The sequence below is a fragment of the Somniosus microcephalus genome, chromosome 24 (assembly GCF_052327205.1).
Source record: "Somniosus microcephalus isolate GS21.2 chromosome 24, FLI_Smic_1.0, whole genome shotgun sequence".
Classification (NCBI taxonomy): Eukaryota; Metazoa; Chordata; class Chondrichthyes; order Squaliformes; family Somniosidae; genus Somniosus; species Somniosus microcephalus.
In genome coordinates this window covers 16,924,912-16,951,142 of record NC_141010.1, presented here as the reverse complement: position 1 = coordinate 16,951,142, position 26,231 = coordinate 16,924,912, and the positions used below count along the sequence as shown (strand labels likewise).

The following is a 26,231-nucleotide window of genomic DNA, read 5'->3' as shown; positions in this document are numbered from 1 at the left end:
GTTGCGAGAGGGTTTGAGTACAGGAACAAGGATGTCTTGCTGCAGTTGTATAGGGCCTTGGTGAGACCACATCTTGAGTATTGTGTGCAGTTTTGGTCACCTTATCTGAGGAAGGATGTTCTTGCCATGGAGGGAGTTCAGCAAAGATTCACCAGGCTGATACCTGGGATGGCAGGAATGACGTATGAGGAGAGATTGGGTCGATTGGGCTTGTACTCGCTGGAGTTTAGAAGAATGAGAGGGGATCTCATTGAAACTTATAAAATTCTGACAGGACTGGACAGACTAGATGCAGGAAGGGTGTTCCCAATGGTCGGGGAGTCCAGAACCAGGGGTCACAGTCTAAGGACAAGGGGTAGGCCATTTAGGACAGAAATTAGGAGGAATTTCTTCACCCAGAGAGTGGTGAACCTGTGGAATTCTCTACTACAGAAGGCAGTAGAGGCCAATTCATTAAATATGTTCAAGAAGGAGTTAGATATATTTCTTAAGGCTAAAGGGATCAAGGGATATGGGGAGAAGGCAGGGACAGGGTACTGAATTTGGATGATCAGCCGTGATCTCATTGAATGGCGGAGCGGGCTCGAGGGGACGAATGGCCTACTCCTGCTCCTATCTTCTATGTTTCTATGTTTCTATGACTACACTCCAAAAGTACTTCATTGGCTGTAAAGTGCTTTGGGACGTCTGGTGGTCGTGAAAGGCGCTATATAAATGCAAGTCTTTCTTTCTTTTCTTAACTTTTCTGTGAATTGTTTCATCTAGGCGAAGGATGTCAATACTGCGGAATGCTTTTCCGTTTCACCCAATGTCAGCATGAAGTACCACCAGGTTAAATATAACGCAGTGAGATGCTGGGTGGGCTTAACAAGGTCAATCAAGGGAAAATAGTGTGGGTTGGCCACAAGTCGATGGAGGCGGGACTACAACCCAAAAAGTGGGAGTCCCGCCTCCAAAAGCTTCCCATTGACAAAATCGAGCCCATAGAGTCATAACGGCACAGAAGGAGGCCATTCAACCCATCGAGTCCATGCCGGCTCTCTGTAGAGCAATCCAGTCAGTCCCATTCCCCCGCTCTATCCCTGTAGCCCTGCAAGTATATTTCCCTCAAGTGCCTATCCAGTCTCCCCTTGAAAACATTGAGTGTTTCCACTTCCACCACTTCCGTCGGCAGCGAATTCCAGGTCCTCACCACTTGCTGCGTAAAAATTTTTTTCCTCATGTTTCCCCTGTATCTCTTGCCCAAAACCTTAAGTCTGTGTCATCTAGTGCTTGTACCATCAACTAGTGGGAACAGCCTTTCCCTGTCTAGCCGTCATAATCTTGTACACCTCTATCGAATCACCCCTCAACCTCCTTTGCTCTAATGAAAACAAATCCAGCTTCTTCAACCGATCCTTGTAGCTAAGATCCTCCATCCCCGGAACCATTCTGGTAAATCTCCTCCGCACCCTTCATTGTGTGAAGTGCAGCAAGTGTTATGTAGGCGCAAGAAGTTGTGTAGACATGTTCCTCATAAACAATGTAATGTTGGTACCATCGTTGGGATGCCAGCCCAGTTTAATGAAGTTGAAGTTCCTTCATCGTCACTGGGTCACTGACCTCTTCCACCTAGAAGGACAAGGGCAGCAGGCGCATGGGAACACCACCACCTCCAAGTTCCCCTCCAAGTCACACACCATCCTGACTTGGAAGTATATCGCTGTTCCTTCATTGTCGCTGGGTCAAAATCCTGGAACACCCTCCCTAACAGCACTGTGGAAGTACCTTCACCACACGGACTGCAGCGGTTCAAGAAGGCGGCGGCTCACCACCACCTTCTCAAGGGCAGTTTGGATGGGCAATAAATGCTGGCCTTGCCAGCGACGCCCACATCCCCAGAATGAATTAAAAAAAGGGCACTAGCTCCTACGTAGGCACAACAAGATTCCACAGACAGCAGTAAGATGAAAGATGAGTTGATAATTTTTGGTGGAAATGGTTGAATGTTACCAAAGAATTTTTATCCAATGGAACCACTGGAACAAACAGAACATGGCCTCACTTTAATGTCTGATCTGAAGGAGGGTGCCTCTGACAACTGGACACTCCCCTCAGTGCTCCATTGGAGTGTCAATCCAGATTATATGCTAAAGTGAGAATGTTACCAACTGAGTCAAACTGGCACAGAACAACATCCATTCAATCAAGAGGGAATCGATGAGCTGTAAATGCCCACAAATTGCTCCCATAGGAGCAAAGAATAAACTTACCTCCGACTTTTCTTCAGCCCAGTTAGGGCCTCGGGGGGGGGGGGGGGGGGGCGCCGCATTCTTGGTTCAGCCAGATGTCACTCCGACACTGTCTGGCGGATTGGGGGAGGTGCCTATAATGCGCCAACCCTGGTCATTTCATTGGCTGCATCTCCGCAATTCGGAATGGGATCTGCAGCCTTTAGCTGTAGGATGACGAAGATTCCACCGCACCACACCTGTGCTGGCAGAAGTCCCCACGAATTTCAGGGCAGAGGTTTTTAAAACATTTTTGTCCACGGACAATGTCATGGGACATCACTGGTTTAATTTGCAGGGTAAGCTGACGGAATTACTTTGGACTGTCGTGCTATGAATTGATAAATAGCAGATAGCATATCCCTTTAGCAGAGATTATCAGACCTTCCTACTCGCCCACGTTTCATAAATGCTCAACCGAGGAAAATCTCATGACCAAGACCACTGATTTGTGGTTTTCATAGAAAAATAGAAGGAATCGTGGAATACGATATCCAAAATATCTGCAAAAAATCCTGGAAAATGTCATAATCCTATGTCATAAAAAAGGAATTTGAATTATTTAGTCACCAGACACCAATGGGCCTAATTATAAATGGACGGAATTGCAAAATGCAATCCCCCAAATCCCGTGTAATGGATATGGAATTTGACTTATTCCATCACCATACAACATAGGCCTTGATTATGATTCTTGAGCGACCATCTGGCTTTATCTACCTTTAGTCCAAAATAAATATTAGAATATAGTATCAAACATGATAGAAATAAAGCAGATTATTATAATAGTCCCATTTTTAAAGTGAGCCAATCCATAGGCGATTTGTATAATTGAGATTTTTCCTAACCTTTAGTGCAGAAGTTCCTGAATTTGAGACCTCTCCCTATTACACAGGACCAACTCAGCAGCTCTGAGTTATCTATGTCAAACAATCCAAGAGTTAATGCTTTCTGGTCTGTTCTTTACTATAACCTGATATCGAAACATGTATGTGTAAGGCTTAAGGAATATTGAACCACAGTGCATATTGCATTAGAACTATAAGGATACAGAGTCTTCGTGCAATAGAAACCTTTTAATGGGAAGATCTTTATGGAGGATAATTGTTCTCGTTAACAATTCTCATTGATTGGTGCATACTCTGGTATGTTCTATGCTTCCTTCTTCTCAGGGCGCGATCTTGCCAGCCCTGGGGAGGCGGGTACGGAGGCGAGACTGCTGGGAAAATGGCAGAATCTGGGGGCGGGTGCCCATCCTGCCCCCAACCCGCCTCCGTGCCATCTTGCCAGGAGACGGGTAGCCGACCTGTGTCGGGTCCTGTCTCCTTGGAGGCAGGAAGGGGTTTAGTGCCACTTATCTGCCTGTTATCAGGTAGTTAAACAGGCAGATAAGAGGATTATCCCCATTTTACCCACACAAGTGCGGGCTTCCCGAAGGCTCCGAACCCCACCAGGGTCACCGAGGTGAGCAGTGGGTCTGCGGGGGTGGGAGGGGTGCAAAAGTGCACTGTGAAGGTAAGTGATGGGTGCAAGTGTGGAGAGGTGAGTATGTGAGGTAAGTGGAAAGTGTTAGTAAAAGTTTACTTACCTTTGTTTCTTCCTGCATGCTTCAATCGGTGGGTATGCGGAGAGTCTCGCACCTCCACGGCAGAGATGACAGATGGCTGTTGCATTCTCCAATGCAGCAACCATCTAATTTCTGCTAAATAAAGAGGTTTGATGAGGTCTTGAATTCAAGAACTCATCAAACTACATAGAATGTCAGTGTTTGACAGCTTCACAAAGCTGTCAAACGTTGACAATTCATCTGTCAAAAAATGTTGACAGATGAAACGTCATACGCTGACGTTCTCTGTAACCAGCTTTCCCTTAATTGGCCTGCTAAGCCCACTGGGCGGGCTTAACAAGGTCCATCAAGGGAAAATAGCGTGGGTTGGCCGGACGTTGATGGAGTCCCGCCTCCAAAAGCTCCCCATTGGCAAAATCCAGCCCTAAGTATTCCTTGTCTATAATAGTGGACATCACTTGGCACTGCTTCCTTGGAACTGGCTTGGAAACCTGTCTTCCCTCCACTTATCTTTCTGGAGGCTGTGGCCCAAAAATTTGATAAAGCCCCAAAACGGGCGGTGCCAAAATCACTCAGCGTGCATCAATTTGGCGTCACGCTCTTGATCATTAAAAGACGAGCGCAGGCACCTGCAGCGCTGCCGACCTGCCCAATATGGCGGCCACTGCGTTCTGCGGCAGATGTGGGCAGAAGCGAGGCAGCCGCCATTTTTTCTTCAAAACCAGCCTGTTCGGCCGGTGCTAAAGGCTCCAATTTCTAGGCCTGTGTCCTTCCTGAGAGGTTAAAATTTGATAGCTCGTGTGTTTGCCCGGCTCAGACATTTAGAACTATCAGAAAGGGATTGAATAATGGAGCTTGTACACATTTTTTGCTTATACTATGAAAAGAAACCTTTGCAGGGCAGGAACCTCACCAGCTGCACAAATATGCAGGGGATTAGGCAACCAGACCACTAAAGGATGATATATTTGAACACACCCAGAATATTGAAAGTTTAAAGGATTATGGGTGGGTGTGGAAGGAAAGAAAATAGTAGCAGAGGCACAGGAGAAGATGGTTACACTTCATTCACTGCAGAGCAATGGAGATGCAGTGGAAATATTAAGAAAATAATTTTCTTTACATGACTCTGGAAATTTCAGATTATTGAATACTGCCATTTAAGATGATGATACTTTTTTTTAAATACAGATAAGATCAATGGCTTCTTTTACCTAATATCTAAGAGGCAGAACAATGAACACACCAAATAGCAGAGTAAAAGAAAGACTTGCATTTATATAGCGCCTTTCATGACCACCGGATGTCTCAAAGCGCTTTACAATGAAGTACTTTTGAAGTGGAGTCACTGTTGTAATGTGGGAAATGCGGCAGCCAATTTTGCACAGCAAGCTCCCACTAATAGCAATGTGATAATGACCAGATAATCTGTTTTTGTCATGTTGGCCAGGACACTGGGGATAACTCCCCTGCTCTTCTTCAAAATAGTGCCATGGGATCTTTTACGTCCACCTGAGAGAGCAGACGGGGCCTCGGTTTAACGTCTCATCCGATGCATAGTATGATGCACTATTATACATCAGTATAGGTCCTGAATGGGACAGGGAAATACACTGGTAGAACTTCTCACAGTCAGCAAAGGAACCCCCCTCATTGATAGTTGACTTTGTTTTTTGTTTTTTTAAAACCATTTAAAAATGATTGGTTGAAGTTCTTTAATAAAATTTCAGCAAGGAACTGAACTCTACTGTTTTTATATATTTAAATATCATTTCTCTTCCCCGGCCAAAAGTGTTTTGCTTTTTTTTTCAGCAACTCTATATAACTACCTACCCATGCATTGACCTAATGCGTTGCAGAGGCAGCCATTCTTAACGGAGTGCAGTGAACAAAATGGCTGCCCCAAAAGTTGGGTCAGTTGGGTCAATATGTTTGTGCGCAAAATGTTCTTGGCATCCTGGTTTAAATAGGAATTCTAATGGGAATTTAAATGGACAGTGTGACTAAGTTCAAGACTCAACTGGAGAGAGGCACCCAAGTGCTAATGGCCCAGAAATTCGGGTCCCCACGGGTGAGTACGTGCTGAGTACTCACGCGTAGGCCCAACGAAAGTGCCGGTTTCGTGCATGCACTGCGCATGCGTGGGAAACCGGAACTTCCGTTCCCTTGAAAGAAGGGGTTCAGAGGTGGAATGCATGCGGCGGAGAGGCAGCGCGTGCACATCGAACTTACGTTTTTTTTCCAGGTTTCTCCGGGAGGGTAAGTCTCCAGGAGTTACACATGTAAAAAGCAGGCGCAAGGCCTGCTTTTAACAAGGTAAGTGGTGAATTAATTAAAATTAAAACATTTTTTCCACAGGTTTATTATTTTTAAATACTTTAAAGAAAGGTAAGTTTATTTTTATAATAGCAAAATACTGCGGATGCTGGAAATCTGAAATAACAACAGAAAATGCTGGAAATACTCAGCAGGCCCAGCAGCATCCGTGGCGAGAGAAACAGAGTTAACGTTTCAGGCTTAATATCTGTTACATTTCCAGCTTTTTCCAGTTCTGATGAAGGGTCCCAAACCTAAAACGTTAACTCTGTTTCTCTCTCCATGGATGCTGCCTGGCCCGCTGAGTATTTCCAGCATTTTCTGTTGTTATTTTAAGTTTATTTTTAGCCCTGTTAGAAAATGTAACTAATTTTTTCAAAAATTTAAATTATTGTTTAAAATAGTTATTGTATGTAATTTATAGTTATTTTAATGTGATTTTTAAAAATTTATTTGAAGTTTTAGTGATGTTTTGGGGCTTATAATATTTATAGTTTTGACAGCTCTTCCTGTCAATTTTATGAATGGGCATTCCCTGCTACCATTGGCTCTCCATGGCCCACGTGATCCCAGGGGACGCTTCGAACTAACTGCGCCCCTGGGATACGCAAGCACTGCGCACCGGCAGTTGGAGGAGGCCCAGGATCGGAATCCCACGCGGGCCCACAGCTCAACGGCCGGCGCGCTAGGTAAGTGCAGGTCGGAGGCTTGCACCCGCGGGAAGCCTCCAACCCGAATTTCTGGGCCATTAAATATACCATCTCAGTAGGTATAAGTTTGATTTCTAACTGTTTTTTTTGCTGCATATTGGCATCATCAAATCAAAAGGGGGAATCAACGGGCGCCTGACTGATAAAACTGTTGATCGCTCCCCTTGTGAGTTGTCCTGTCATCTTCAACAACCGCAACTGTAGATATCTACCAGTAGCACTCAAGAAAGTGGGAGGATATCAGAATCTAGCCAGTAGTGAAGGTTTAACAGTACCACAGGTCAATAATCAGGGCACAATTGGTGGTAAAACCAGTGCTGGTTACTGCCAACAGGAAAAGCTAACCACAGCCACAATTAGGGGGAAAAATTGAGTTGCGCCCACTTTGGGGTGCTAACTGCTACTTTTAGCGCCCCAAAAATTAGCGCCCCCGCAGCCGAAATTCACCAGTAGCGCCCCAAGATGGAAGTAAGGATGCTACTGGAAGCGCCCTGCCTCCCTCTTGGGGCGCTGCGAGTGAATATCGCGGCGCTACGTGCCGCAGTGCCACGCTCTGAGGCATGTGGCGCCGTGGTACTGCAGGCCTTCCTCCCCTTCTTAAAGGGGAGGGGCCTTGCGCAGCACGACCCGGGGCCCAGCTGGGTCACCAGGGATCGGAGTGCCGGCAAAAGAGCCCGGCACTCAAGAGAAGTGCCGGGCTCACGGAGCGCAGACGGCACTCCGCGGGGGCGGGGGGGGGGGTTGCTGCAGAGGAGGCCGGGGATGGGAGCGGAGGCAAGTGCTGGCAGGCAACAAAAATGACTATCATTTGTGTCGCCCCGGCCGCAGGTAGGCCCCCCTGACCCCGGCGGACATAGCGTCGGTGGTAAGTCAGGGGGTGCTACCGAAGATCACGGCAGGGGCGCAAGTGGGGCACTAAGCACGGCGATGACGTCATTGCCGGCGGCGCAGCGCTGCGGGGTGCTAACGATTACCGCCACCGCTAAGCTCCCGCTGGATTTCGCGGGAGGTATTGGCGGCACCGCGCCCAGGCGCTAGTTGCTTTGCGTTCCATTAGGGCGCTAACGGGAGGCGCAAAGCAACCAAATTTTTCTGCCTTAGTCTGACACTGTAGGGTCGATAATCAACAAGATCACTTGTCTTTTATAAACAACTCAGAATCAGATAATGCAATCTAATGAATTGATTGATCGGAAGGGTCTAGTTCCCAGCAAAGACCCTGACAGCTACCACTGGGAATGTCATTCTAGGAATGCATTTTCAATTCAAACTTGTACCATGACCAGCCTGTTCTAGTATTACAATGTCTGGCCATGCAGTTTCTATTCCTGAACAGAGGACTTACTGGTTGTCTTATAGTGAGCTCTTATAGCCTTGGAACGTGCCCGTTCAGACATCAAGATCATTACTGACCCAATCCAAATAGATAAATGATGCAGACATGGAATTTCAATCTATCGAATCATTTGAATTCATTGCTATTGGACTTGATTCCTGATCCTGGCATTTAAATTAAAAAATGCTGATCCAAATGTAATAGACTCGATATATTTTCAATGCTCAGCGCACTGAATATTGACAATCCATTGCCTAGTTTTCCATCTGAAATAGTAGAGCTTTTTAGAAATCTAATCATTCTTTAATCTCCTGAGGACAGGTACAAAGGTAGAGCTCCATCACACATTATACATCCTTCATCTGTTGCCTTTCTTGGAAACGACACCTCCATTGTCCCAGCAGCTCAGGAACAATCGCAATCCACACAGCATTTATGGGTGAATTCACTAATCCCACCCGCCCAGCAGGGAGCTGTGAATTGTGTCATGTATTTTAAATTGTGAAATCAATTCAATCTTTGTGAGAACAGTGTCGTAACCCCACCAATGACAGGCACACCATTCAAGTGCAATTCCTGCCAGGATCACAGGATCAGGGAATATACCTTGTAATCTTCCAGTTTATCCTTCATAATTCTTCATCCCATTCCTAACCAGAGAATTATCCAGCTTTCTTTTTGTCAGCTTTGACATTTTTACAGCAGAGACCCTTTTTCTTGTTATTTTCATTTGGATGTATTTGCAAAAGACCTGCTCAAATGTGCTGAGGCATAAATATTGCAAATGTTCTTCTCTGTATATTCAATGCACCCATCCTTACAGATCACAATTGCTCAACCAGGTACAAGACTGATCTGATAAACTGAAGCTAGTTTGAGGTTCCTCAGCACTCAATCGCGTGGTTTTGATTAATAAACCAAGAATTGTGAGAGAACTTGGTTCATAAACTCTGCTGGATGACAACTCACACTTGAGATGGCATAATAGTCATTTTAGACCATCAAATTTTGTTTGATAACGCTTCTGTGAAGCACCTTGAGACGTTAAAGGCACTATATAAATGCACGTTTTGTTGCTGTCTTAATGTGAGTCAAGGAAACCCATTGTTCGGCCTCATTGTTAGGTCTGATTTTCCAATCTGTCTTGTTTTAACTCTTTAAAATAAATGGGTAAATGTTTTACTTTTAGAGATTGAGATGATTTCACAATTTACAAGGCACGACACAGCTCCTGTAAAACACTGAGAATTACTTTACATGAACTGGTTTATATAAATAATAACTATTGTGTATTTCCCAAATTCAATGTTCTCGCTAAGTCTAACGTGTAATTGTACATCCAAGGCTGAGGTGTCGTCTGTGCTTGTCTGCACATGTTTCTGTAGGGATAAGCGTCAAACCGCATCACCAGTCTAAATCTACCCATCCGTGCCAGGTTAGCTGGGTTGACCACATTTTCAGGAAGCCGCAGGGTGAGCTGATCAACCTCTAAGCGCTCTATCAATCCATTAAATCATAGGCCTAGAAATTGGGTTGGGGCGGCAAAGTGGCGCAAAAGTCGCCTGAGCGCAGGATTTAGCGCAGCGTTCGCGGCTTCAGCGATCGTCCGATATTCAGTTTTATTGCCCCTCGAGGGAGGCGGGGTGAGGCTCGAGGCTCTCTGCGTCCCTCTTAGGGCGCTGAAACTGAATATCGCAGCACAACGTGCCGCAGCGCCACACGCTGCGGCACGGCACGCTGCGGTACTGCAGGCCTTCCTCCCACTGTTAAGGGGGAGGTGCCTGCAACAGCGCGAACCCCGATCGCGAGTGCCGGCAAACGAGCCCGGCACCAAGGAGAAGTGCCGGGCTCTCGGGAAACAGCCGGCAATGCCGTGGGGGGGGTGGGGGGTGGTTAGGAGGCCAGGGACGGAGGTGCTGGCAGGCGGCCGCCCCGCACCTCCACCTTAACTTGCGTCGCTGCCGGCACAGTAAGGCATTCGCTACCAAATATCGCATACGGGGTGCGAATGGGGCGCTGCGCACACCGATGACATCATCGGTGGCGGCGCAGCGCAAAAGACTAACGCCACCATTATCGCCCCAACTCAATATCGCGGGAGGCGCAGCCAGTGGCGCTACAGCCACTGCCTGCCTCTTTAGGCGCTAACAAGTGATGCTACTCACCCAATTTCTCCCCCATAGAATCATAGAAAGTTACAGCACGGAAGGAGGCCATTTCAGCCTATCGTGTCCGCGCCGGCCAACAAAGAGCTATCCAGCCTAATCCCAATTCCCAGCTCTTGGTCCGTAGCTCTGCAGGTTACAGCATCCCAAGTGCACATCCAAGTACTTTTAAATGTGGTTAGGGTTCCTGCCTCTACCACCCTTTCAGGCAGTGAGTTCCAGACCCCCACAACCCTCTGGGTGAAGAAATTTCCCCTCAAATCCCCTCTAAACCTTCCCCCAATTACTTTAAATCTGTGCCCCCTGGTTATTGACCCCTCTGCTAAGGGAAATAGGTCCTTTCTATCCACTTTATCTATGCCCCTCATAATTTTATACACCTCAATAAGGTCTCCCCTCAGCCTCCTCTGTTCCAAGGAAAACAGACCCAGCCTATCCAGTCTTTCCTCATAGCTAAGATTCTCTACTCCCGGCAACATCCTCGTAAATCTCCTCTGTACCCTCTCTAGTGCAATCACATCTTTCCTGTAATGTGGTGGCCAGAACTGCACGCAGTACTCTAGCTGAGGCCTAACTAGTGTTTTATACAGTTGAAGCATAACCCCCCTGCTCTTGTATTCTATGCCACGGCTAATAAAGGCAAGCATTCTGTATGCCTTCTTAACCACCTTATCTACCTGGCCTGCTACCTTCAGGGATTTGTGGACATGCACTCCAAGGTCCCTTTGTTCCTCTACACTACTCAGTGTCCTACCATTTAATGTGTATTCCCTTTCCTTGTTAGCCCTCCCCAAATGCATTACCTCACACTTCTCTGGATTGAATTCCATTTGCCATTAAAGGCTAGCCCTAGGCTCGTCTGCTTTACACTGCAGCGCTGATAAACAATGCTAACAACATCAAGTTTGAAGTCCTGAGTGATCCAATTTATAATAGGTTCCAGTAGACTGATCAATCTGGATTACAGGTGCAAAATTCATTCTTTGATCCGCTTTGACATTTATCAATTTTCCTACCAAACAATACAAGAAATCTGAAGAGAATTGAGTGCTTACTGGCATGAACAACATGGGAGATAATTTTTTCAGCGTAAGTACAAAATAGGATTTCCTGCCTTGTATTTGCACCGACATTGCAACTAAAATTCTAAGTCGGAAGAATTTCATGGACAGCAAGGTTAACAGTTTAAATATGTCTGAAGTTCTTGGTACTAGAATTGAATTAATCAGAATATCTGCGCTGATGCCCGTTTCTTCCTCTAACCTTTACAGGGTTACAGATAAAGGGGGGGAAAATTTGGTGCCGCCTCCTTTGGGCCCCGAAAAAGTTAGCGCCCCTGCGCCGTAAATTCACTAGTAACGTCCCAAGCAGGAGGCGGGGCTACTGGAAACGCTCCCCCCTCCTTCTTGGGGCGCTACCAGTGAATTTTGTGGCGCTACGTGCAACAGCGCCACGCGCGTCAGCAGGTAGCACCGCGTCGTTGCAGGCCTCCCTCCCCTGATTAAAAGGGAGGGGCCTAGCGCTGCGCACACTGGGGGCCTGCTGGACCCCCGGGGGCACAAACGGGAGGCGTAAAACAACCCAATTTTTCCCCCAAAAAGCGGGGATGTCGGACTAAGCGTGACTGCTCTTTCAAAAAGCCAACACAGGCACGATGGCCCAAATGGCCTCCTCTGTCCTGTAACTTTCTATGATTCCATGTGGTCTAAGTAAACTAGGCATTTGAAAGACACTCTTTCACTAACTTTATGCTGATAGTAGTGCCATTAAAATAATTCTTCTTTTATTTAGTGCTGAGCTCCAACACCCACCTTCGTTCTGTTGTTGCTGCTGTTGCTGTTGTTGCTGCTGCTGCTGTTGTTTCTGCTGTTGGTCCTGTACACTCTGACCGTCGACCGAGATTCCACTGTCACTCTGCAGTTTTTCCCCCTCTGGAGACGCCGTCTGGTTTACTGTCCTGTTATTGGCTCCCTGCTTGTTTTGCTTACAGCTGTTCCATCTAAGAAAAAAAATGACGAAGCATTGCGATGAGCTGAGGAATGTCAAATGATGCGCGCTGTACAAAGGGAAAGAAAGAGAGACAGACAGGTGACAGAGAGGGAAGTGCATAGGGAATGGATTCTTCTAAGGTAGGGAATCAAATACGGGCCGAACTATAAGAAGCTCTGAAGCTACACCACCAAAGTGGTTCTAGGGAAAGTGCAGCAAAGGGCCGCAAAGATGAACCCAGCCTAAGATCATTGAGCTTTGAAGGTAGGCTTCATACCTTGGGCTTGCATTCGCTGGACAACATAGACTTAGAGGGGATCTGATTTGACTATTTTAAATAATTAAGGGCGCTGACAGTATGCAAGTAGTGTTTGAGATGATGGAGCTGGGTAGGACTAGAGGAGGCCCATATAAACTGAGAAAGCAGAAAGTGAGATTGGATGTTGAGAAGTTTTACTTTTCTCAAAGGATGATTGACCCGTTGAACAGGATTTTGAAGGTGGGAGTGAGGAACAGGATTCTGAAGGTGGGAGTGAGGAACAGGATTCTGAAGGTGGGATGAGGAACAGGATTCTGAAGGTGGGAATAAGGACTGACTGTTTACAGTCGTTCATGGAAGCATTAGATGCTTTTTTGGAAATCAGCATGATATAGAAGCCTGGTACCATTCTTATCTATCCAGTCGTAGCCAGAGAATCACCTGCAATGGCTTCTCTTCCCGCTCCCGCACCATTACCTCTGGTGTCCCCCAAGGATCTATCCTTGCCCCCCTCCTATTTCTCATCTACATGCTGCCCCTCAACGACATCATCCGAAAATACAATGTCAGATTCCACATGTACGCTGACGACACCCAGCTCTACTCACTACCACCTCTCTCAATCCCTCCACTGTCTCTAAATTGTCAGACTGCTTGTCCGGCATCCAGTACTGGATGAGCAGAAATTTCCTCCAATTAAATATTGGGAAAACCGAAGCCTATGTCGCCAGTCTCCGCCACAAACTCCATTCTTTAGCCACCGACTCCATCCCTCTCCCTGCCAACTGTCTGAGGCTGAGCCAGACTGTTCGCAACCTAGGTTTCGTATTTGACCCCGGGATGAACTTCCGACCACATAGCCACGTCATCACTAAGACCGCCTATTTCCACCTCCGTAGCATCGCCCGATTCTGCCCCTGCCTCAGCTCATTTTCTGCTTAAATCCACATCCATGCCTTTGTTACCTCTAGACTTGACTATTCCAACGTGCTCCTGGCTGGCCTCCCATTGTCCACCCTCCATAAACTTAAACTCATCCAAAACTCGGCTGCCCGTGTCCTAACTCACACCAAGTCCCGTTCACCCATCACCCCTGTGCTCACTGACCTACATTGGCTCCCAGTTAAGCAACGCCTCGACTTAAAAATTCTAATCCTTGTTTTCGAATCCCTCCCTGGCCTTGCCCTTCCCTACCTCTGTAACCTCCTCCCTCCAACCATACAACCCCCCCGAGATATCTGCGCTCCACCAATTTTGGCCTTTTGGGCATCCCCGATTTTAATCGCGCCACTATTGGTGGCCGTGCTTTCAGCTGCCGAGGCCCTAAGCTCTGGAATTCCCTCCCTAAACCTTTCCCCTTCTCTACCTCTCTTTCCTCCTTTAAGACGCTCCTTAAAACCTACCTCTTTGACCAAGCTTTTGGTCACCTGCCCTAACTTCTCCTTATGTGGCTCGGTGTCAAATTTTGTTTGATAATCGCTCCTGTGAAGCTCCTTGGGACGTTGTGGTTACTCTGAGTAATAACTAATGAGTTTGGCCCCTCTGGGGGTCATCTTTGAGGGGACGGAGAGGAGTTTGTGCCAGAAGACTCTGGAATTGGGGGAGAAGAAGGGTAGGTACATGGGGGTGAGTCCAGCAAAAAACCAAGGCAGGCACGTACGGCCTGATGGCCTTTTCTTACCCCTCCTACATAACAAATACACACACCAGGTGATCAAGAGGGGTGTCCAGAATAGAGGGATGACCATGGAAAAGGCAACAGAAAGAGGATGGGACTGTAGCTGCTATGAATAATGCCTCACACTACCACCAGGAGGCAAAAAGATAAATTAAGAGGGAAGAAAATAAGGACTACTTGAAAATAAAGAAAATCAATAAATAATGTGACTCTTTAAATGCCACTCCTTAATTAAATCAACATTACAGCAAGCTACACTTTCAAATGTAAAGTATTGGATTTCACTGTACTACATATCCCCATTTCGCCACATGTTCCCCATTCATTGCAAATTAATGACTTCACATCACATCACTTGTCAATCATATCTTCGTGATTAAAAATTGAGTAATTCAGGAAACACCAACCGTTTGAAAGCCACATAAGCCACGAGTCCCACCACAACAGCAGCCAGGATGGAACAGTAAACAGGAATGATGTTGTCAGTGTTGCCCTGCCCAATAAACTGCGGAGAGCTTGGAACAGCCGTGGTGGTCATTATCTCCGCTGTGGTGACGGTTTTTGGAGGTGCATCTGTGTAAACCCGAGTGAATCTTGGGTTATAAGCTGCTAAAGAGAGAAAAAAATGAGACCCCTTTACTTTCTGCGGTAACACAGTAAATTATGATTTGTTTTATAATTCCCATATATCTGGACAAATGTAAGAAGTCACACAACACCAGGTTATAGTCCAACAGCTTTATTTGAAATCACAAGCTTTCAGAGTGCTGCTCCTTCGTCAGGTGAAGTCAGGTGAAGGAGCAGCGCTCCGAAAGCTTGTGATTTCAAATAAAGCTGTTGGACTATAACCTAGTGTTGTGTGACTTCTTACATTTGTCCACCCCAGTCCAACACCGGCATCTCCACATCATATATATGGAGTACCATAAATGCTGTATTTTATAACTGACAAACTAATCCTAGTCCCATGATCCTATCTACCTTCAGGTTCAACGTCACTGTTATCTGCAATATTTTACAGTCGACTTCATTCAGAACTCATACCCTTAATTAAAATTGGTGATAAACTTAGGATTCCATCACTAAATTGAAGGAATTAGGAATACATTTTAAATGTTCAGAACTTTTTATTTCTACAAGATTGTAAAAAGGATCACTTCATAATAGAAAGCATAGAAAGTGATAAAAGATGACATGATGGCTGGCAGATAAAGTCAGTCACTGAATCTCACAATCCTAATGATGGTAAACTGCTCGAGCTTTAGTGGTTTTCGATGTTAGAACATCTTGTCATAATGTATCTGTGATGAGCAGCCAGCCTTCAGAATGCCATATAAACAGACAGTGAACAACATGTTTACAAACATTGCAACTTTAACTGGTTACGATTTCAGTATGCAATGCATTCGGATTAAGAGCTTCACTGGAAGATTAGTGAGGAAATTGTGGCAGGAACACAAAAACCAAGGGACTTGGAAAAATAAACGAATATGGGAATAGACATACACAATTTAAAGCTGACTGTTTATTTTGTGCTCTTTTAAGTATCTCAAACAAAACAGAAATGAAGACAACCTGACAGATTCTCCATTCCGCCGCAAACAGGGAAAGTGCTGACCATCTACACTGTTATTGAGAACTGATTAGAATTATGTGACTTACTATTGGGCTTCTGTGCACTATAGATGTGACTGGTGTGAGATGGTGGCAGTTCAATCTTTGGAACATGCCAAAGCATTAGTACGGGTAGGGTTGTGTCAATGTGACAGTATAATTATATGGTGCGGTAGCATAGTGGTTATGTTACTGGACTAGTAATCCAGACGCCAGAATCCACGGCAGCTGGGGAATTTAAATTCAATTAAAAACTAGCATCAGTAATGGTGACCATGAAACTACCAGATTGTTATAAAAAACCCATCTGGTTCACTAATGTCCTTTAGGGAAGGAAATCTACCGTCCTTACCCGGTCTGGCCTATATGTAACTCCAGACACACATCGATGTGGTTGACTCTTAACTGCCCTCTGAAATGACTCAGCAAGCCACTAAGTTGTATTCAAGAAGGTGGCTCAAGGGCTATTAGTGATGGGCAATAAATTCTGGCCTTGCTGACGACGTCCCATGAATGAATATTTTAAAATGTATTTCCTCTGGAAGTAAGTACCAATATCATTCAAGGCGTGTTGTGCTGTTTTGGGGAAGATTGGAGAGCAGAAGACCCAGGCATCATTTTACATGCAAGAGGTATATGATTAACGTCATTGTGCCAGTTTGTTGATAAATCCCATTGAAAACCTGTGGCAAAGTACTTCTTATCAGTACTAAGTAATGCTTTACAGCTTGTTAGTGGCCTTTCAACCGTCATGTCACAGGAATGCTAAAATCTCTCGTTTGTTTCATGGTACAGATGGATCTTTTTCACAATCATTGATACAACTGGATAGAACACTTTGTGGCTTCTGTGCTGATCCGCTGACGCACTGGTTGTGAAAAGGATCGTATTGCACCTTCCCTGAAAGAGTAGCCATCCACAATCAAAATTCTGCTCTCTTAAGGACAGCAGTCTTTTCAGCAAACTGTTAGCTGATGATCCTTTATCATTTATCTTTGGGACTTGGGTTTTGACCCAGCGTCTGCATGCTGTAAGGGTCCGTCCGGTGTGAAGTGAGTTGGGGCTCTCTCAGTCTAGGGGATACGAGCCCACAACACATAACGGACCCCTGATTTGGTGCTATTTTAGCAATCTCACTCCGAAAGACTCCAGAATGTAGCTATGGAAAATGAGGGGGGGAAATTCTCTGGTGCATGTGGGATGCCCTTTTGAGATTGTGGCTCAGGCACATTGTTGTGTCAAAGTGCAGGAAGTTTTATTTTGTTTCTAATCAGGCTATACCTGACCTGGAAGTGTTTGGTGCCGACCATTTGAAATAAAAGGCATTCCATTCTCCAACTGAGTACACAATTCACTATTTCTTTTTAATACAAGTTAAGTGAAAGGCACCTATTGAAAGTGATTATGAGAAGCCTTGCTGTAACCAAGTGAAGGATGAGTGAGCTTCAATAGGTTCAATGGCCATTTCTCATCCTTAACTTCTTATTTTTGTTCACATGTAAGTGTCTATCCCGCTTTAAAACAGCCTTGTTTACTGATGTTGTGGTTGTGCTTAGCTATGTTGTTTGAGAAAACCTCCACAAGCCACAATAAAGTACGTCTTGCCCGTACTTAGTAATGATTTACAGCTTGTTAGTACCATAATTCATCTAGCCATATAGTAAGACAGACCATCTGGCCTGAGTTGAAAAGGCACCCTGTAAATCGCTATGAACACATTCCTTGTTACGATTAATAGTTCTGTGGGATATAGTTTGACGGATTATTTATACAATTCACTAAAATGATCTGGAATATTAAGGGATTTTAAAATCTTTTTTCAGGGTAAAATTATCTTTAGAACACGTTAAGAGTCAGATTAAAAATTAGGCCTAATTTTTAAAAAAAATTGGCTTTAATAGTCAAGACATGGAATGTGAGGGCAGCTTGTGGTTCAGAGGCTGACTATATGACCAATACTCTTGCATTCATTGAAGCAAAGTTTTATCAGACAGAACCATAACTTTATTATAAAAATCTGACTTTACGATGGTTAACCTGAACAAAAACAACAGATTTTCTACTGGTTGGTGGTTGAATCTTGTTTGTGTTGTCTGAATGTTTTCTGTTTTTTTACCAACTAGTGTCAGTAAATCCCTCATTACCTGGACTGTAAACCCGCCCACCACCCACCACCCCCCACCGCCCAAGACAGTGATAAAAAAAAAAGCTCCTTGGCGGGTAACGTGTGATAGTTCTGTTCTATTTGCACTCCCGAGTAAACTAGCTTCGTTTATTTGTTCCAAGACTTGAGCACATCATCTAGACTGGTGGTGTTTCAGGGCTCCTGGCTTCCTTATTGTTTGTGCGGTTGAGCTGTTTAAACTTCCCAAGCCTTGACAATTAAAAAAAGGCAGCATTCTGATTGGTGCATTTAGGTCAATGAGAGACCATTTCTTTTGCCCCAATCAGGAAGCAGACTTTAGTACGATAGCAAAATACTGCAGATGCTGGAAATCTGAAATAACAAGCTCAAGGAATAGCACCTCATCTTCCGATTAGGCACTTTACAGCCTTCCGGACTCAATATCGAGTTCAACAATTTCAGATCATAACCTCGGCCCCTATTACATTTTTACTTATATTTTGTATCCACACCTTTGTTTTGGCCCTTCCCCCCCTTTTTTTCTCTCCCACATGGCAGCTGTCTCCCATTCTGCCAACGCATTTCACACCTATTCTAGAACCGTCTTTTGTCTCTTTACTAGTCCTATCACCATCTCGTCTCGTTTTGAATACCTCTTAATGTCTCTTCACTTCTCTTTTGTTCTCTCCCAGCCTGGCCTCTTAATCTATTTCATTTCCTGTGCTTTTCCAGACTTGACAAAGGGTTTGACCCGAAACGTTGACTCTATTTTCTCTCCACGGATGTTGCCGGGCCTGCTGAGTTCTTCCAGCATTTTCTGTTGTTATTTAGGAAGCAGACTTTATCAATTTAGCGCTACTTACCTCATCAAAATCCCTCAATTTTAATCGCCTCATTCAGATCTACTCTTCACCTTCTTTATTCCAGTTGTTGTCATAGCTTCATGCTCTGCTCTTGGAGAATAGTGTGCGGCAGCGGAAGAATTCTCAGGTTGATTAACAGTCTGACAAGGCCACAACGTGAACATTCCTCCCAGGGCCGTAACCATCTTTATACCAGCTGATAGGGTGGTTAGTCCTGTACAATGGGAGGGTTTGATGAGCTCCCACAACCCATTCGATGAGTGGGACTACCCGCACCCACTGCCGTGAGTATTCCGCTGACCGTTAACGCAGAATTCGGAGACGGAGCTCCGGCCTCCACTCGCCAGGACTGTCTGGAACGGGGTCCAAACCAATGTGCCCTCTAATTTTTTTTTTGGAGGGTGTGCGCGGCCCCTTTAACAGGCTACGTGGCCCATTCAAATTTCCGCGCATGCACGGTTTTTCCATTGTAAAGCCGGTGCGCGGCCTGCATGGGACCTCCAGACCGCTGCACAGCTGCGCAGCTCAACGGAAACATTGGTTCAAACCCTGCACCTTTTGACTCAGAGCTACCACTAAACCAAAGGCTCGCGCTCCCTATCCTAGTGAAAATGGTTTCATAGATGACAGGACCGTACACTGTTGTAGGGTTGAATGTAGTTGAGCGCTTTACCACTGAGAACAGAAACGTTCTTTTACCAAAAAATCCCAAGATGTATAGGGGGAAAAATTCAGTTGTTTACGCCTCCCGTTAGTGCCTTAAGAGGGCGCTAATGGGGCGCTAAGCAACTAGCGCCCGGGCGCGGCCATGTTTGCGCCGCTCACGAAATTAACCAGACATTTTGCGGCGGCGCTAAACATTACTGCCACGATCTCCTGCGCCAGCAGATCGTGACGTCAGTCGAGTGCGCAATGCCCCGGTAGCGCCCCGGACCGGATATTGAGTGGCGCCCCCTGCCTCACCGCCTGCCGCTAGCAACGACAGGTTGAGGGGAGCATTTTGCAGTCAGGAAGGGACTGGGGGAGCGCTATTTAAAGGCGACCGCTTCCTGCCTTTTTTTGTTGGTGACATTTTTGCACCACGCATTCTGAGAGAGAGAGAGAGAGAGAGAGAGAGAGAGAGAGAGAGAGAGACTTCTGGAGAGATTCAACGCTGTGTGAAGGAGTTTTGGGTACTGAGCAGCACTTTGCAGGTTCATTTTGATTTGCTCTTCCTTGCTTCGCCAGCGCTCTGAGGTAGCGCCTCGCTCCTCGGCCTTTGCGCCTTAAGACAGGTGTGAAGCACCTGACTTAGCGCTTCAATCACCTCCAGGGGCGATAAAAGCCAAGTTTGCCGTCGGAGGTGATAATTAGCGCCAGGCGCTAAACTTTGCACACGGCCGATAATGGCGCCCCAAACGGGGCGATACTGAATTTTTCCCCCATAATCTTTACAACACTTCCTGTTCTGTCTTTTTCCTAGCGTGACTGTGCGATATTTTCGGTAAGAATTTTCATGCGACTAACAGGTGGCACTAGTTTGTTTGTTGTATGCAGTTGTGTTCAAGAGAGATCGCATTGCTGGCTTTCTCTCCCACTGAAAACATCACATAAGAGAAAATCATCCTGAGCGAGGCGCACAGCAGTCGTCTCTTACATTCCCATCCTTCATCTCTCGGAACAGGGTGGTTAAGTCAGATTGATCAGAATGAGGGATCTTCAAAACTGCTGACAATGAGTTTATGCAAGAGGCTCCTGAGTGACAGTGGATAAATTCAGCCTATCCAATGTGGGCATCGTCGGCAAGGCCGGCATTTATTGCCCTCGAGAAGGTGGTGGTGAGCCACCATTTCAGAGGGGCAGTTAAGAGTCAACCACATTGCTGTGGGCCTGGAGTCACGTATAGGCCAGACCGGGTATGGACGGGAGATTTCCTTCCCTAAAGGACATTAGTGAACCAGATGGGTTTTTACAACAATCCGGTAATTTCATGGTCGCCATTACTAGCTTTTTACTCCAGATTTATTTAATTGACTGAATTTAAATTCCTCAGCTGCGTGGTGGGATTTGAACTCATGTCTACCCCCCAGACCATTAGTCCAGGCCTCTGGATTACTAGTCCAGTCACATAACTACTATGCTACCGTACCCTCAAATGTTGTATGTGTTCTCAATATAGATCTTGACTGGAGCAAGTACTGCACTTTATATTTTACTGTACTTTCTGTATGAGGGACAATCTCTCAGTGGAAATGACAAGAAAGATCCATCTCCAGAGTCACCCACGCTATTTCCTAATAATTACGCGCCAACACCGATAACAGAATAACTGATGGGAGGCAGTGGATATGAAAATATAATTCTCCAAACAAAGGCTTTGAAGGTTATCTGCTATTTGCAGTCGTGAGCTGAGTTATTTTCATGTATTTTATTCACATTACACATGAACAACATATTATTGAGATTATCTTTTTGAAAGGTAATGATGGCCTGAGCAATCACACACAGCGGGGTAGATTTTCTGGTCCCAGCACTCAACCAATAGGACTGGAACTTTGGGAGGTTTGTACTTGACCTTACAGGGTTTCATGAGGTCGGCCTCATTAAGTTTGCTTAGCAGGCTCCTGGGTCGTATTATGCACGCCATTGGGGCCTCCTTGGGCCTCGATTTCCTGCTACAGCTTTGAAAGTGTTGCTCCAAGAAGGGCATCCTGTTTGGGGGCTACAAGGCATCCTCCTCGCAGGACCATCATCCACTCTGCTTGGAGTGAGCTGGTAGACAGAGTCTGTTTCTATAAATGTGCCCCGTGAACCAGGTACAGATCCCAGTGGCACCAAAGAAGACAATGCCTCACATCTCCCTGCCTCACTCACCCCTCCTGTTACGCCTTTGCCTAAGTAAGATCCGTAACACATGCAAAATTAGTCTTGCCACTGTGGTTTCTCTTTGGCAAATATATCTCTCATTAACTTGCTGACATGTAACTCTCCTCTACAATCACCAAGGCTCCATTTCAAAACCATTCTTGCAGGCATTCCTCCACCTTGCCCAAAATCATTCTCCATGTGTTGCATTGATTAAAAAAAACATTTTAATGAACACGAATCTGTGTATGTTCCTACTGTTTATTTTTTAACAATTGTGCCTCCCCGATTGCCTATAATTGTACGTGCTTTCAATTCTAACCTCCTGCTTCTCCATGTTCCTTCAGTAAAAGGAGGTTCTGGGTTCCAGCAGGAGCCGTGAGGGATTGAGGCAGCACTTTCTTGTCTCTGACTGTGGGTCACTTTCCCCTGTAAGAAGCAAGTAGAGAGTTTGAAGATGTTCTACTTACCGTCTTATGGAATGCAACCCATGTGTGAAAGCATTCCTTAATTTTATTGCGATCGAACACTTATGTGGGCAGAGACTTTCTTCCATAGCGAGTCTACTGCAGTTGTGATGCTATCATGACCCTAATCTGTTTTCCTCAGTCACCTTCATTTAAATATTGATTGCAGAAACCCAACGCTATTTGTGTCCTAAACTGAGAGCTTACCTCTCGGGGGTTGGAGGGAGGGAATCTGGTGTTCCAGCAGCAGGTTAAAGTGCATGGCAGCTATTTTGCATCTTAAACAATTTGGATCACTGCAGGTGCTACAGGTGCAGAAAAGAAGAAAATCCCTGTCATGTAAGGCTTTTATAGCTTCCATACATGTCAACTGTGAGTGAAGGAATACTTGCAGGGGAAGGAAGGAGTGTGAAGGGTGTTTGGTGCTCCCTGCACATTGCTGGTAAGTTATAAATGGTGTTCAAGACAGTGATGGCTGGAAATGGAAAATGGGAAACATGCTCATTGTATTGTTACAAGGTGCGACTGCCTCCTGTTACCTTGGCTGATTTGGTGAGGTCAGTGAACTTCTTCCAGCATGGAGTAGCTGTGTGGGGTTGCTAGAGATAGCATTCACTGCCATGGCCACCTGCTTTCACTGAGCCTAGATCAAGCCCTTTACAGGCCCCCTTCCATCAGAGATCAAAATAGTGGATCTTCCTTAGCAAATAAAACGTTAACTGAAAAGGATGTACATTTTGGGGCTTGGTGCTCAGGCATTGCAGTGATCCAAATTGTTTAAGATGCAAAATAGCTGCCATGCACTTTAACCTGCTGCTGGAACACCAGATTCCCCTCCTCCAACCCCCGAGAGATAAGCTCTCAGTTTAGGACACAAATAGCGTTGGGTTGCTGCAATCAATATTTAAATGAAGGTGACTGAGGAAAACAGATTAGGGTCACGATAGTATCACAACTGCAGTAGACTCGTCATGGAAGGAAGTCTCGGCCCACATGAGTGTTCGATCGCAATAAAATGAAGCATACATATTTATGTTTTGGGCACACTTTGTGCTTATCAAAGCAAGAGAAATCAGGTAACGAGCATTTTCTATTCTTGGTCATCAGTGTCTGCATCAACAGTAACCCCCCACCCCCTCACCATCATCAAGTAACATAACAGCCAGACACAGATCAAAGTTCTGTCTGTACTACTCCAACAATGGACGATTTCCTCTGCGCACTGTGTGCAACTAAGCATGTTCTTTATGATCGGGTTTACTATGTTGTTGCATGAGGCAGACAGAGGAATTCTTACTCCCCCCGCGCCCCCCCCCCCAACCTGGTGGACCTTAATTGAAATCTCAGCAGAGCACCTCCAATACTTTCACTTCTCTGTGAGGTGATGGTATATGTCAACGTTGTTACCGCAAGCTCAGTTTTAAAGCCAGATGTTTATATCTACTGATAATACTCACTGGGGGAGAAATTGGGTGAGTAGCGCCACTTGTTAGCGCCTAAAGAGGCAGGCAGTGGCTGTAGCGCCACTGGCTGCGCCTCCCGCGATATTGAGTTGGGGCGATAATGGTGGCGTTAGTCTTTTGCGCTGCACTGCCACCGATGACGTCATCGGTGTGCGCAGCACCCCATTTGCGATATTTGGTATCGAACGGCGCAGTTGCGCCGTTCACTACCCGCGCCCGGTTCATGGGGCCTTACTGTGCCGGCAGCGGCGCAAGTTAAGGTGGAGGTGCGGGGCGGCCACCTTTTTCGGCGGCCGCCTGCCAGCAGTTCCGTCCCCGGCCTCCTAACCCCCCCCCCCCAGCGGCATTGCCGGCTGTTTCCCAAGAGCCCGGCACTTCTCCTTGGTGCCGGGCTCGTTTGCCGGCACTCGCGATCGGGGTTCGCGCTGTTGCAGGCACCTCCCCCTTAACAGTGGGAGGAAGGCCTGCAGTACCGCAGCGTGCTGTGCCGCAGCGTGTGGCGCTGCGGCACGTTGCACTGCGATATTCAGTTTCAGCGCCCTAAGAGGGACGCGGAGCGCCTCGAGCCTCGCCCCGTGTCCCTCGAGGGGCAATGAAACTGAATATCGGACGATCGCTGAAGCCGCGAACGCTGCGCTAAATCCTGCGCTCAGGCGACTTTTGCGCCACTTTGGTGCCCCAACCCAATTTCTAGGCCACTGTTTGTTATGAATAGTCCCTGATACCACAAGCATTTGAAAGCTGCAGAAAAATAACGTGCCCTATATATAAAGACTGAGAGTGTTGGTATTTTTAGAAACAAACATTTGAAGAATTTTATCCATCATGAAATCTTTATGTTGCCAAAATGTTTAAGTTTTACAGTAGTACGGGGAAAAGTTTTTTTTTTAATGTTGAATTGACCAAAAACATCACTTATTTGCGTAATTACTTTTTTTTATTAACCTGCAAATGATGTTTGAAGGGAACTCAGCCATTTAAGGGAAGAGGTACTTACTTTAAGTTGTAGTTTTGACAAAGAACAGGGTTGGCAATAAAACCATGGCAAGCATGGGGAACGCTCATCCAATCTCCCAGGCTCACCGGAGGTTTGTGCTTTCTTCAAAGCCGAAACAGTTAATTGTTCCCAAATTTACTTCGAGCTGGATATGCTTTCATCGTATTAAAGAAAAAAATAATCCCTATGCTATTGTAAACCTAAAATAGTCATGAAATAACCAGTCAACTTCCGACTTTATGTAGGAGAACTTTTTTTGCAGGTTTCAAATGCTCGTGATCGCTGGACCATTCAGGAAAATAGCAGATATTTTTAGTCGACAGAAACATCTGGTCTTAAAGCTAAAATTGTTGTAACAGAATCACTGTGTGCCTTTTCCATTAAAAGATAAAACACAGTCCTGCTGCTCTTAAAGCAGCAAGACACCATTGACAATGCATCTCAAACACAGCGGCGCTCTATGTTTGCATTGTAAAATCAAAAGGAATTCTTAATCTAGAGGGAAAAAGTCACTCAAATACCCAGTTCCTAGCCAATTAAAGGTCTTTAAACCCTATCACTAACCTAAGAAAGTTATTGTAAACCTGTCTGTGGGTGTCACAAAGCTATGGATGTTGTAAATTACATTTGAAGCTTAATCTTTGTCTCTTTTTACGCTACTGGCTCCTTCACACAACCATATTGAATTTCTTGAGTTTATGTACCCTTCATTCTCTGGTTTCCAGATAGATATGAAGGTGGCTGAACAGCACAAGAGGGAGGCAGGAAGGAAGGAAGGAAGGTAGCTGCAGAAAATTGAATAGAATGTAAACTTCCACGCTATTCCCATAGCTGTGGAATGGTAGGATTGATGGATCTGATTCCGATACAATCTGCTATAGGACCACCCTGATACATTCATGCCAGCCCATTTCAGTTCACCGATATTATAGGATTTCCTTCACAGATTCTAACACTAACCCTTCTCCAGTCCCTTCATGCATACAGCAGTTTCAACATAAGGGAGTAATTTGCCGATTTATATAAAAATCATGCCCTCCTGGAAGTATTTTCTTTAAACCTTACCTTTATACAGGTAAATGTAGGTATAAGGGCCAACATGCTTCACTGATCTGGTAAGATTTAAGGAGCCTTGGCCAGATCAGGTTAAGAGTGACATCAAAGGTCATAAATGAACACTGATATTATGATTCCTTACCTCCCTTAGTCTTTCCTTGCTCCTACAATCTCCAGGCTTTTCAACCCCAAGCTTGGCACCACCTAGTCACTGCCTCCTAAATTGTCCTTATTTCTACCCAGGTGTTCTTCCGGGGAGTCCAGAACCAGGGGTCACAGTCTAAGGATAAGGGGTAAGCCATTTAGGACTGAAATGAGGAGGAATTTCTTCACCCAGAGAGTGGTGAACCTGTGGAATTCTCTGCCACAGAGGGCGGTGGAGGCCAGTTCATTAAATATATTCAAGAAAGAGTTGGATATATTTCTTGAGGCTAAAGGGATCAAGGGATATGGGGAGAAGGCAGGGACAGGGTACTGAATTTGGATGATCAGCCATGATCTCATTGAATGGC

General features: G+C 45.6%; 1 protein-coding gene across 2 annotated transcripts in view; it reads right to left on the bottom strand.

Moving 5' to 3' along the window:
• LOC147101093 (tumor necrosis factor receptor superfamily member 16-like) overlaps positions 1 to 26,231 on the bottom strand; it is a 200,384-nt gene that overhangs the window by 27,821 nt on the left and 146,332 nt on the right. Inside the window, exons 4-5 of one of the 2 annotated variants that reach the window (XM_085966277.1) lie at positions 14,698 to 14,896; positions 12,176 to 12,363 (exon numbers count right to left, since the gene is read on the bottom strand). In XM_085966277.1, the coding sequence (XP_085822403.1) occupies positions 12,176 to 12,363; positions 14,698 to 14,896 (387 nt within the window). Of the gene's footprint in view, positions 1 to 12,175; positions 12,364 to 14,697; positions 14,900 to 26,231 lie in introns of both variants that reach the window. The other variant, XM_085966276.1, reaches the window with a different exon arrangement.